The sequence below is a fragment of the Cydia strobilella genome, chromosome 3 (assembly GCF_947568885.1).
Source record: "Cydia strobilella chromosome 3, ilCydStro3.1, whole genome shotgun sequence".
Classification (NCBI taxonomy): Eukaryota; Metazoa; Arthropoda; class Insecta; order Lepidoptera; family Tortricidae; genus Cydia; species Cydia strobilella.
The window spans coordinates 12,342,727-12,356,732 of NC_086043.1; the positions used below are offsets into that span (position 1 = coordinate 12,342,727).

General features: G+C 35.8%; 1 protein-coding gene across 9 annotated transcripts in view; it reads right to left on the reverse strand.

Moving 5' to 3' along the window:
• The window catches only part of LOC134755899 (potassium voltage-gated channel subfamily KQT member 4), a 119,082-nt gene that overhangs the window by 23,533 nt on the left and 81,543 nt on the right, over positions 1-14,006 (reverse strand). For 6 of the 9 annotated variants that reach the window (XM_063692560.1, XM_063692561.1, XM_063692557.1 and 3 more), the window contains 3 exons: positions 13,463-13,561; positions 6,113-6,183; positions 2,352-2,479 (listed from right to left, as the gene is read on the reverse strand). In XM_063692560.1, coding sequence (XP_063548630.1) covers positions 2,352-2,479; positions 6,113-6,183; positions 13,463-13,561 — 298 coding nt within the window. Of the gene's footprint in view, positions 1-2,351; positions 2,480-3,509; positions 3,638-6,112; positions 6,184-13,462; positions 13,562-14,006 lie in introns of all 9 variants that reach the window. The other 3 variants (XM_063692558.1, XM_063692562.1, XM_063692563.1) reach the window with 3 other exon arrangements.

Sequence of the window (14,006 nt, forward strand, 5' to 3'; positions counted from 1 at the left end):
GCAAAGGTTAATAACAGCGTACTCTTACGAATGCAGCCTCTATAAGAAGTTAATGCAGTGAGTTGGATGCTGTGCAAAGCAGTTTCTGCAGTCAATATTTGAAGTAGGAAGATGGATTATAAACACCAAGCGATGAAAATGAAGCGCATGAAATCTCCTAGCTTTATTCCGATATTACTAACGGTTGGGAAAATGGGACAGCTTAAAGAGGTACCTAGATAACCTAGATAACTATTTGGTAAGTATACTTATCTATTTTAGACTATAAAAAAACACTATTTGTTTTCTTGCAGTATTCGGATAATATATCAACTTAATGAGTATCGTAATAAGTAATAACATTATGGATCGAGATGTTCTACACAGTAAAACCGAAAATAGTTTTGTATTGAAATATCGTAATAAAACCGCAAAAGCTTAACGTTTACGGAAGAAAGCACTGATATAAAAATGTATCTTAAAAAAAAGTAAAACCGACTTCAAACGGGAAAAAATAAAATATTATCTCGTTTTATATGCGCTAGCAAACTGATACGTTTGAAGTCGGCGCCAAGCCAAATCTTAAAAGCGTCAATTTGCCGTCAAACGGAATGCCAACCCTTGGTATAGTTTGATAAGAACAAAAGAACCAGTACTGTAACTATTTAGCTTGGCACCGACTTCAAACGTATTAGTTTGCTAGCGCATATAAAACGAGATAATATTTTATTTTTTCCCGTTTGAAGTCGGTTTTACTTTTTTTTAAAGATTAATTTTATTTTTCCATTTTTTGTGTTTCTTCATTTGTCTAGCCAAACTGTCACTAAAAATTGTTGCACTTCGGATAAGTTTCAAGGTCTGGATAAAAGCTATCAGGATTTGAGGAGTTGGACCTCAATGAACCCATCATCAGAACTAGACCTTAACACAATTAAATGGTCCTTCAGAACTTACTTAATTGTGCTTAACAAATATAACGAAGAGGACTTAAATCGCCAAAATTGAAATATGCGTTGTAAAGGGTCCCGTTCTGGTCATCATCAGTAGTTCCACTTCATCAAATGGTACTGTTTTGGATGAAAGTGCTTGGTTTGTTGATGAAAATAGTAAAACCGATATATGTATGCCTATTAAGATTTGAGAAGTTCCCTGGAGTCCTAATGGATCCCTTCATCAAAACTGGGTTTTTACAAAAACGGGACCAACTAGGGACTATATACATTTAAACAAAAAAATAATTTTCCAAATCGGCTCAGAAATGACGGAGTTCTGAGGTAACATACATACAAAAAAAACGGTCGAATTGATATCCTCCTCTTTTCTTTGAAGTCGGTTAATAATAGCAAATACTTTATCAGTAGGTACACAGGTTTTCCATCTCTAGCTCATGTAGCTGCAGACCATTCGGGTGAAATGTTAACGCTTCATAGCTTACGTACGAAACTTCAGGAAGGCATTTATCGCTTTAATTTTTAAAATTTTGTACTTAGTCGTAAAATTGATGTGAATTTTTAGTTTGGAATTGCCAAATGGTCTAAGAATATCGTATATGTTTTCCTAGTAAGTGAATTTATAAGGAGTAATTGTACCAGATAACCTGTTAATGCAAAATCGATTGTTCGTCGTTGGTAAGCTACTGTTCATTAGAAGGCAAGTAAGCTAATTATTCGCTGCTGGGGACGCCAGCTTGCCAAAGACAGGAAAAGTTATGGTGTTTGCAGCCTACATGTGTCAGGGATCGTAAAACTGTTTATTATACTATTTTAGTCTTTTTACGTACCTACTACAGTTGCGATTAAGTCCTAAAGTTAAGATAAAGCAATTGCGTTTCCTTTAGCTATTATTTTATTACGAAAATTGATATTATTATGATTATATTTTGAACTTTTACTGCCTATTTGTACATTTATAATTAGTTGAACTAAATATCTAATTAATCTGTTTGGTATATAAAAAATCAACCTACACACAGAAATACACATCTACCTACTCGAACTACTAATACTGTAAAGTATTTTATTTAAAATATTGAATATATGTCAGTTTGCCAGTTACCAGTTAGTGCCACCATGCTACAGTTATTGAATGCTCGCAAATACAGAAATAAAAAATGTTGTTAATTATTATTTGCTTATGGTTAGGTTTCTAAAATGTAAGGGTGTAACATCGAATAATGTAACGGTGGCAATTGGCAAGGACTGCAAATGAATGAAGCATTCCCGTCGGTATATCGACGGGCGGCGGGGCAGCGGGCGCACGTGAAGTTGATGGATGGCAGCAATGAGTGCAGCAGTGGCAATGGCAACCCTACTCGCAGCAGAGCGCCCGCGGCCCCGCGGCGGCGGCGGCGGCGCCCGGCCCTCTCGCCTCACCTGTACTGCAGGTTCTTTGTGCGGTTTAGAAGGTCGGCGTGCCCTGAAGAGTACTGTTCTATCACATCTTTCACGTCGTACGGTTTCAACGCTTCTCTAAATCTCTTGCGAGCGACAAAATACTTGAGCTACACAGAAACAAAACATTTGGTTCTCTAAGATTGAAAGGTAATATACTATATCACTGTATTTATAACATTCGTTATATTATAGCAGCTAGGATACACAGATACACAGACAGAGCTAATTATAGAAATATGTGGAAATGTCATCTGTACTTATAATGAATATGCAAATATCGCATTTACTACTTTCAGATAGATTTGAATATTCATTTGCCTCAATAATGCCAGATGTCACTTGTACGTAGAACCTACAAACTTATGATTGTGAAAGAAATATATATGTTTAGATGTAAGTAGTCATGTCTTGTATTGTCAAATAAATGTTACCTACTCTTCCCAGATACCTATTAAAATTGCGCAAGGATTCGCTTTCTCCTGCATTTATTTTTTTATTTTTTTAAAAGAATATGTCTACTAATATGTCGAACATTTATGTAATCCGTTTGAATTTTGTATAAGTAAATAAAATGTAAGAAATATAAAATGTCCACCTACGTAAGCATTTTATTCCATCTGCCTCTTCGTGTAAGGTAAGACTATTAAGTAAGTACTTAAGGGCACAATGAAGATGGTGTAGAAGAATTTGCGTAATATATAGAAGATATGTAAAGCATGTTTGATAAAATGCTTTAAGAAGGTACGTGTTTTGCAAGTTTGTGCAATATTGTTAAAGTACTTATTAATCTACAGTTAAGATTCCCACAATATCAAAGATGTTGATTGCAACCGTAAGTAACTAATCCAACGAGCTCGGCGTTACACAGTGAAGTTGCGCCATGCGGTCATGGGGTATTTACGTCCAGGTGATGAATATATGTATAAGAACATTATTATGCACATACTATGCAAGAGCATTTGCAAACATTCTAGCTACAATAGGATTATTAGGTTAAAGCCCAAATTCCACTACAAAAATCACATTACAAGACAAATTAGGTACAGTCTAGACGAGAGGAAGATACAGAATGTAGGTATACAGTAGATAGTAAACGGTGAAGTGCAAGGCGTACGAGTGTACGCGTGAGCTGGCTACCTAGTCTGGACGTTTTTCACTCGGCCCAGGAGGTCCACGTGGCCCGCGGAATACTGTTCGATTACATCCTTTACGTCGTACGGCTTTAGGGCTTCTTTAAACTTACGCCGTGCCACAAAATACTTCATCTGTCAGAATTTTACAACATAATATAAAGTAAGTATGAAATACCAAACAAAACTGTAGCGATATACACAGGTAACATTTTGACATGTGTATAACTAGGTATATACTTCCTCTATTAGTTTTTTCCTAACAACCTTAAGATACTGTTACTGAAGAGCGCTCAGTTTATTACGTATGTAAATAACTACTTTGTCCTTATGGGCGAGATAGGCGATTGGCTTGTCGTGGATAATTCGGCTTTCGGTCATTCGGTCTCTTTGGTTTATTGTATTATATGTATATGAATTATTTAATAATAAAATTGTTTTCAAAATTACATGTTAAAAAAAGTATTTTCCCCTCACTAGCTCGGAAAGCCGTCTTTTATCCTTTAAAACAAGCGGGGAAAAACGCATTTTGTCCACTAGTGGGGAAAGTAATTTGACCTTGTATGGAGCGTGTTTAAGTAGCTTGACAGATAACAAAACGTAAAACGCTCATAATAATGGTTCGTTCGATATTAATTATCATTAAATAAATGGTTTGAGAATTTAATAAAAAATACCTGATTTTAAGTCATAAACCTGAAAATTCCATAATAAACGTTTGTTTTTTAATAATTATGTTAAATATAATTCTGAACGCACAAGTTAAGTCGATGCAATTTCAAAACGCATCATTGACATTTCATACGTCAGAAATGTCAACATTGTCAACAAAAATTTTACTTAAAAACTTCTCACGTAAAAGTACAGAATTTCCGAGTTTTTTGTTATAATATCGTAAAAAAATGAGTGATTCCAGTTGATGAAGATGATCTAACGCCTGTGGATGTTGCACTTTCCTCGCTATAGTGAGGGGAAAAGTTTTGTGTTACACACGGGTGCAAATGTATTTTACTTCTCGTGTGTTAAAACACTCGCTACGCTCAGGATTCTATTTTAGAACCACTCGCTTCGCTCGTGGTTCAACTATAGAATCCTTTCGCTTGCTCGTGTTTCAATTCCACACTCGCGGGTAAAATACAACTTTGCACCCTTGTATAACAAATAACTATTAAGCGTTTATACCTTGCCTCCAAATAAGACTATCATTATCTCACGACAAGAAAAACAAAAGAAAGAAACCAAACAGCAATATAATATGATAGTATAACTTTACTTGTATAGGTAGCTATAAGAAAAATGTATAGTTATTTCCTCACTACTTTTACTGCCAAAGCGGGAAACCAACAAGTCCCGTGATGGAGGAGGATGGAAGTTTTATTGTTTGCGCTTCCAAGACAGTGTGAACGAACAGCCACATAATAAATGTATGTATGTGTGGGGCACTGAGCCTGGAGACGCTCCGTTCCCGAGGGTTTACTCACAATATTTTCCTACAAGCGTATATGTGAGTGGATTGTATCCAATTGTTTGCCCAGCTTATCTCTATTGAACCGGATCGACGTATTTGTTAATTTGAGGAGTGACAATAGAAAATTATTTTCGCGGTATGCAGAGGATGACGTCTTCGTTAACATTTCGTGCCCGCGAGGGGTCGCCCGGGATAATTTATCATCCAACATGGTAATTTAATTCACCCTCGAAAAAGGTTCGCCTCCGACAAATCCGTGCCACTGTGTGTTAATTGTATGTTATGTAATGTTCTTGTATCGAATTCAGAGATGCTTGATTCGTTTTTGTTATTGTCTTAGTTAGTTAGTTAGTTATGAAATCTTCTTATTTCTTAACATGACGTTGTTATCATCATCATTAACTTAAGAGTTATTCTCTTGTCGGTGGAGTATCTTCCAGCTTTCCCTATCCCGCGCCAGCTCTTTGACTTTTTGATACGACACGACCCCTACTTTTTCTTTCACTTGATCTAAAAAGCTGCGTCTGGGTCTTCCTCTACCCCGCTTCCTTCCTATCCGCCCCTCCAGGATAGTTTTAAAGAAGTAGTCGTGTCGTATTAAGTGTCCAATCATTTTCCCGCGTCTATTTGCAATAGTGTTCTTAATTGAGATATATTTGGATTGCTAACAATTAAAAGTAAGCGAATTTTGAGTACCTATTTATCGTATTTGAAGTTTACTATTACCCAATTATTTGCATTGTATAGACCCGTAAGTAGTGCATGTTAATATTCTTTTAGATACTTATGTTGTAAATACATAAAATACTAACTAATTAAATTTGTAAAAATGTGTACGTAAAGTTTGTATGTGTAACAAATACGCGGCAGTAAGTTTAGTTCTACTATAAAACGAACGTTAGGTACTTATTTATGATCAGCAGATACAATAGATTTAGTTTTTTTTATTGTAATTTTATTGTGTTGTAGGTATTGTATTGTAAATTAAAAAATAGTATATCATTTAGCAATGTAATTATGATGACGTGTAAAATTGTAATTTTGTCCTAATAAATAAATAATCTTTAAAAAAATATATTAAAATACTATAGATCATAGTTGTTCTATAAAATACAATTAAATTATAAATGAAGTGAACATACCTTTCTTATGAATCGAATGGCCGACTTGTGGCGCGGGGTGAGGTTCACGCAGCGGGGCTCCTCGTCTTCGTCTGTACCAAAATAGTTAGTCTTCAGTCATGGGTTTGCAGGGAGAGAACATTGTTACCAGATATTGTTTGGACAGGTGCGCATTCTCAACTGGATGAAGCTGCGGGCGATTTAGTTAACAAGAGTTCAAGGGCGCAATTCCTTAATATTTCCACAGCTCGTGACATTGCTTACTTGTAACGCATTGCTTTCTATTACAAATTATGCCATATGTCCAATTATAGTTTCGAGTTTAAGGCATAACTTTTATGTATTCATGTATATGAAACAAAAAAAGATACGAATTCGCTGAAATCGTCACTTTTTTACAAAAGATCTCCATGTGACGAGCTGTAATAAAAAAAGTCAAGTTTATATAGCCTTCAGGGCTGATAAACTGACTCACGTTCAACACAAAATGCGTTAGGTACATCAACATCTAGTTAGACTGTTATTTCGTTTAATTATATATATTTATAAATGTCTGTGTACTGACCGACTCATCAATGCAGAGCCGAAACTACAAAAGCTTGAAAGTTGAAATTTGCATGATACATGTTAAATGGGGTTAAAAAGAGATTAAAAGTTTGTATCAGGTTCACGTATTCTGAAACTTCTTAAAAAGACGTAATATTAGAACACAAGAATTGATATTTTTATTTACGATACAAGTGCGGAAAGTAGAAAATTCACACGTCTATTTTACAACGTTTTACAGTACATATGGCCCTTTAAACTTTCGACATAGGCACGGAAAGTGCTTATTCCCACACTAGTGTGGGAAAGTAGCACCGTATGTACTGTAATAGTACATTTCGATGCTAGTGCGAAAAGTATGTCATTACTTCACGAGTACCGAGATATCTTGCTACGAGCCGTAGGCGAGTGGCAAGACTCGGGACGAGTGAAGAATGACATTTCCGCACGTGTATCGAACGACGTTTTTTAATACAGTTGCGAAAAAGTAAGAAAAGCAACAAGTAAGGAACGGAATTAGAAACTTTTATATTATTAATTCTGTGACATCATTGACATTGACATTATGAAGAAGTGTTTTTCTAGCTTTTATTCGACTAGAATAGATTTTGTTATTATTATTGAACCCACTTCAATGAAAGTTTTATTTTTTAAATGCATGTTCTATAAGACAGAAACATTTGTAAATATTAAAACATTGAACTATTATTACCTAAATATCGTTATTTATGATTATTTGTGTATCGTATATTTATAAAAACAATATCGAATGTTGTCTATGGAAACTTAAAACATTTTTGCAGTAAGAAAATACGCCTCTTCTTTGACAGGCGTTCCGTTCCATTTAGACAACTTATTAAGAACGGTTTTTCAACATTAAAAAATAAACGTGTTATAATACTTATAATGATGAAGAGGTAAGTAATAAAATATGAAATATGCATATTTTTCGTATTCTTACATTAACAGTAGGTTTTTATGTTGATTACGACGTTTAAATGAAACTAATATTAACACTCATCAATAAGTAGTCATGAATTGGAACAAGTAAAAATTTTAAAAAATTTTAAAAGTAAAAAGCACTAGTTCGCGAAAACCAACTTTCCGCACGCTAAACAGCCACGAAAAGTAGCACTTTTTGAGCAACTGTATTAAAAAAGTAATTTCAGCGTTTTAAATTTATATTTAAATGGGGTTAAAAAGGGGTTGAAAGTTTGTAACGGGTACAAATAGTTTAAAAACTTTTTAGAAAGACTGTGTCGGGTACGAAAACTTTATCTTAGAAAAACATTAAATTTGAAAATCATATTATTAGAAAACAAGAAAAAAAACTTTAGCGTTTTTAGGGTTCCGTACCCAAAGGGTAAGGACCCTATTACGACTCTGCTGTCCGTCTGTCCGTCTGTCTGTCACCAGGCTGTATTTCATGAACCGTGATAGTTATAGGCCAGGAAATGAATGTCCAAAAAAAGTTATAGAGGGAAATGCTTGGAACACAATTTTTGACTTCGTAGCTTTGTTTGGACTAGTTAGGAGGTGAACATATCAAAAGTCCCCGGCCGTAACCCTGGTGCTGGGGGGAGAGGGGGGGTTAGAAGGTTCCGTTTTTCGGATTTTCGATTATATCTCGGAAACTATGCGTCTGAGCGACTTGGCCACTTATACAAAATGAAAAGAAATTTAATTTGTTACAAGTTTTATTAAGTCAAGTTTTTCGATATCTTGTATAGTTTTTGAGATATCCGCTCTTGAAGGTTTATTTAGGGCTCTCATTTTTATCTTGATTATCTAGATCAGTAAAGCTGCTAGGCCGGGTTTGGTATCGTTTTCGTATAAATCGGGGATGCTGAATTCATTTATGGTATCAACATTGACACTATTCCTAAGTAAAAACAAAATTAAAAAAAAATGATTTTTTTTAAACTCTTTACGCTTAAACCGCTGAACCGATGTCGTTGAAATTTGGTATAGAGATAGTTTGAGTCCCGGGACAGTACATAGGATAGTTTTTATAACCAAAATAATCTTTTAAGGTTATGAAAAGTGGGGTGGAAATTTGTATGAGGAATCAATAACCGCTGAACCTATTTTAATAATATTTGGGATGGTCTACATGTTTGATTTAGTTTAAAATGATACCAAACAGGACTTCAAACCTAAATTTAAACAGTATTAACCTCAGGAATTCAACTTCGGCGAAGAAGCTGAATGTCCCTCACACGAAATTTCACACCTTCAAAGTATGATTTTTGAGATAAAAACTACATTATATCCTGTCTCGGGACATAAAACATCTATTTATCAAATTTCAACTAAATCGGTTCAGCGGTTTAAACGTGAAGTGGAGTTTAAAAAAAGTATTTAAAAAAATATTTGTTACTTAATTAAGACTGGGTGATTACTTGAACCGCTTGAACGTTTTAACTTTTAACCGCCTCCGCTATTGACTAATTCATGAACGCAAACTAAACAACTAAGAGACAAAAAACAAAACGGTTTCTGCAGAACTGTAAAAATTCCGCGGCATACATTTATGTACTGACAGACAGACGAACGGACAGACATGGCGAAACTATAAGGGTTCCTAGTTGACTATACGGAACTCTAAAAACGCGATAAGTCATAATTATCTTTTTCTGTTTTTCCTTATTTCACAACAACGTATTAAATTTCACCCTACCCTATAGCATAGGTTGATCTTATTTGTTAAAAGCTTTTACTTTTTGCTCCAAACCTTTACTGCTAAAAACCTTACAGACTTAAACCTTTAAAGCTTGAGGCCAAAAGACTCGAGGTTTCTTTGCTCGTAAGCAGCAACACGAACTCTTAGTTCGAGTCGTTAAGGTTCCGAGGCTTTAAGGTTCGAGGCTTCAAGGCTCAGCAGTCGCGACTCAAGTCTTGTAGTTTACGCCTCAAAGCTTAAATCCACAACACTATTTGAGATTAATTCTCCATTCACTGCACACTACCACATTAGATTACTGTATAATAAAGCTATCGATATTACACAATAAACAATATTTATGAGCAAAAAACAAAGGAATTAATCACGAGGCTACTATCAAGATGGCATTCGAACCGGAACGATACGGATTAGACGTGTCAGTATCAAAAGTGAAGTTTTTGTTTGAAGAAACGTCACTTTTGACACTGACGTATCTTATCCATATCGTTTCTAGACCTAATATTTGACGTATCTTAAAGTTCGAATGGGGTCGTACGTGTTTGGCTTCGGCTCCGCGCACGCCTCCCAAATGTCCAGAACACCATAGTTTCGTCTCGTCATGGCTAAAGACATAACATTATATAGGTAGATGTTGGATACTTGTAATTAAAACGACGGAAGGCAACTGTCAATTTCATTGTCTATGGCATTGGCGAATTATATCATCAGGCTTTTGTAACTTCCGATAATATCAAATGTTTGTAATTACGGCTGAAGGTCTCGCAAGATTTCGTTAAGCATTTAGCGCGCGTCCAATAGACCGTCATCTTCCTCGCGTTGTCCCGGCTTTTGCCACGGCTCATGGGAGCCTGGGGTCCGCTTGGCAACTAATCCCGAGAATGGGCGTAGGCACTACCATCTGACCTTTCAACCCAGAGGGTAAACTAGACCTCATTGGGATCCAATAGACCACTGCTTTCGTAGTGTATTGGTGCTACGCGCACCCTTCGCGTAGCACCTGCTACAGCAGATGTAGCACTAGTGCTACAAACTGCGGTTCTTTAATGCTGGTGGATATAAATAGGTAACAATAGCTATTTAAATATGTAAATGTAAGAATATAAACATGTTACATTTATAACAAGACACAGAAAAAAATGGCAAATATTTTGTTAATGTTATTTATCCTGTGTTTTGAGATTTCGCTTGACCACTGAGTCATTAACATTATAGTAAAGTCTTACATTTATCTTAAAACTAATAAGTAGTTACCATCTAATCGTAAAAACATATAGCACAATTCGAATAATTTGGCGATGGCTTTGATTAAATATGTTTTGTTATAAGCTCGTAATACACATGCACAGCACATGGTATACATATACCTGTTAATTAACTATTTGCTGTCATAAAAACAAAGCCAGTTTAGTAGTTACCTACACTTAAACAAACAAATAATACCTTTTGTGAAGGTGTTTAGACAATAGGTTAGTGTGAAATCGCATTAAAAACTGTTATTGGTTGATTTTATTGAAAAGGTCAATTGGTACATCTAGCTCACAAAAATGATATTTATTCCTGGTAAGATTTAAGAATATGACAATTATGCATACAATGCAGATAGGGATGGCCACTTTGCTTGCATCAGGATTTCCAGCCTTCTTTTACCAATTATTATTAGAACTTTTGTCTAGGTACTGAATTTATCGAATGTTGACCAAACAAAATATTACATTTCAATCTTAAGGGGCCCACTGACTATCAGTCCGCCGGACGATAGCTGCCGGTCAGTTAGAACAAAAATTTGACAGTTCCCAACAACTGACAGGCCGATATCGTACGGCGGACTGATAGTCAGTGGGCCCCTTTTGCTGTAGGTACCTATGATTTTACCTTGTTTAACACATGCACTATTATTAACAGTGCATGTAATGCGAGTTTATAGTCCGATAAGTTAATGTATAAATAAAATGCGAATGGTAAATTATATAGATCATATACAGTGTGGAAAAAATTAATGGGCCCTGGAGGGAAAGAGCCTTAAAACGTTAGCTCATTTTACTTAAAGGTAACATTCTCACTCGTGCGTCTGTCTGTCTGTCTGTCCGTCCATCACAGCCTATTTTCTCCGAAACTACTGGACCAATTAAGTTGAAATTTGGTATACATATGTAAGTTTGTAACCCAAAGACGGACATGTAACGCAAACAAATGAATTTTAAACATGGGGGCCACTTGGGGGGTAAATAAGTAAATTAAAAAATAAAGTTTTTCAAACTATATCGTGTTATATATAAAATGAAAGAGCTCATTGTGAGAATCTCAAATATATTTTCTTTACAATTTTAGGATAAACAATTTAGAAGTTATTCAAGAAAATAGGCATAAAATTACCATTTATTTCCGAAACTACTGGGTATAAAATATTGAAAAAAATAAACAAAAACGAGCAGAAAAATCGCCTGATGGTAAGCAAGTCTTTTTGTTGTTTGTTTTTGTTGTGTGTTTGCAAAATAAACAAAATAGATCTTTACCTATAGATTACAGGAAAACCTATTAGAAATCGCAGTCAAGCGTGAGTCGAACTTAATCACTTAGTTTTTGATCCGATCCCTACGGGTTTTTTAAAGACATTTAACTCACGTTTCACATACAATATACATTGTTTAAATTGTGTAATATACGGAAACCTTGGAACGCGAGTCCGGCTCGCACTTGGCCGGTTTTTTTTAATTCGCTTATATCGCCTGGGAATCGAACCCACTAAAAAAAAAATTTATTCCACTAGTCGATACAGTTCATGTTAATGTTAAAATTTCTCCAAGAAACAAACAAGAAAGGTCTTCCACTCGTCTATCGTGCAAAATATATAAATAAAAATAGAATATTTAGTATTTTTTGAATTTTTAGTTGGTTCGATTCCCGGACGAGGGAAGCGAATTTAAAATAATCTTTGAATACAGTCTTGTTTCTTTTTAAAAATAAAAGAATGTTTCCTTTAAGTAAAATTAGGTAACTTAAGGTTTAAAGGTACTTTCCCTACAGGGCCCATTGATTTTTTCCGCACTGTATATCCGGGTAGCACACAAAGCCGAGTTTATTTAGAAGCGGCCTTGTAAACGTGTCCGATTTGCAAACGGGCTTTGTCTAGCAGGGCCTCATTACCGGCAGGTCGATACTCATCACTATCATCATACATCAACATTAAACCACGAATATTACGCGAATGGAAATCGAGTAGTCATACTCGTAGTAGCGCTGAGCAACGAATCCGAGTAGGCTTAACAGAAACAAACTTCAGAGGAACTGACCAAATTTATGACATGACATCGCAATCCCACCCCAAAAACTCATAAATATAAAAAAATAACCTTCCGACCGACAATCCTGTTAAATAGATACGTGGACGTGGCAGACAGTTTTACATAATACTATTACTTATTCTGTGGTTTTACTATCCCGTGTTTCAAAACCTTCAATGTTTTATTTACCGTGTTTCATACAAAATTTCTTCGACTAAAATGCCTTAAATGTTAGAAAAATTTCTGATGTCTGGTAACTGGTAACCCTACGAGTATATAGGGCGCATGGCGTGCGCGGCACCGCCGGGCGCCCGAGCCGAGCACCACACGACAGTAATCGTACGTCAAACGTCTGACATTTCATTACGCTGTCCGTCCACGAGACGTGTCATGCTCATCGAATTAGTCAATCACAATACAATGCTACACCACACTATGTATCTATTTGTAGAAACATCTAGTCATACAGGTGCAATTTAATTCACAACTATTTGATTTAAGGGAATATCAGTAGTTACAATCAAAACCAAGCCAGTGTGATCACATTATTAGAAAAGACAGAGTTTGTCCATTTAAACACAATTGTAATAAATTTTCAGGAACAGTTTAAGTGAAGAGTTGTAGTTAGTAACTATGTGATCGATAAGTGCCTACATTAAATGCTTTTCTAGTCAAACGACATATCACACACACACACACGCACACACACAAATACCAGTAGGTAAAAGCTACACTAGGAAGATACTTTTGCTACTGGAAAGCGACAACAAGAGCATATTGCAGACGAACAGCAGTTCTAATATGGAAATAATTCTATTGTTTTACAGGCGTTTGCAAGACGGACCGTGGTCTTCTTACCGTCGGAGTTTTTCTTGGAGAGCTGCGTCTCGGCCACAGAGTCCTCGCTGTGCGCCGGGTTGACGGGCGGCGCGCGCGCCGCGCGCCCGTTCGTCGCGCCTGCCAACCCACATACGCTCACTTCAACACTACTCCAACTTAGCCTCCGTTGTACGAGCCTCTACCCTTAACTCGCCTCAACTACACCGCAACCTCTGGCTCATTTATTAAAGACAATACAATTTTGCAAACAACATGTCCATTATTTGCATTACATTTACGTTTTAATGACTAATTATTTCCAAATCCAAACATTCAGACTATTTGCAATAATTAAACATTTACAGTCCGCCTGCCTGTCTGTCAGCCGAATGATATGATAAATTTAGCGTTCCAAGTAATAGATATATCATTCACATCTTTCCTTAGAATGGTAGGTAATGGCACGTGTATTATTAAACTGTCTACGTTCAGTGTTATGTTATGTATTATCCATGCAGCCAGTCTTTTATGTTTTTTAAACAGTACATGTTAGTATTTCTAGGCATAAAATCATCAATGTATT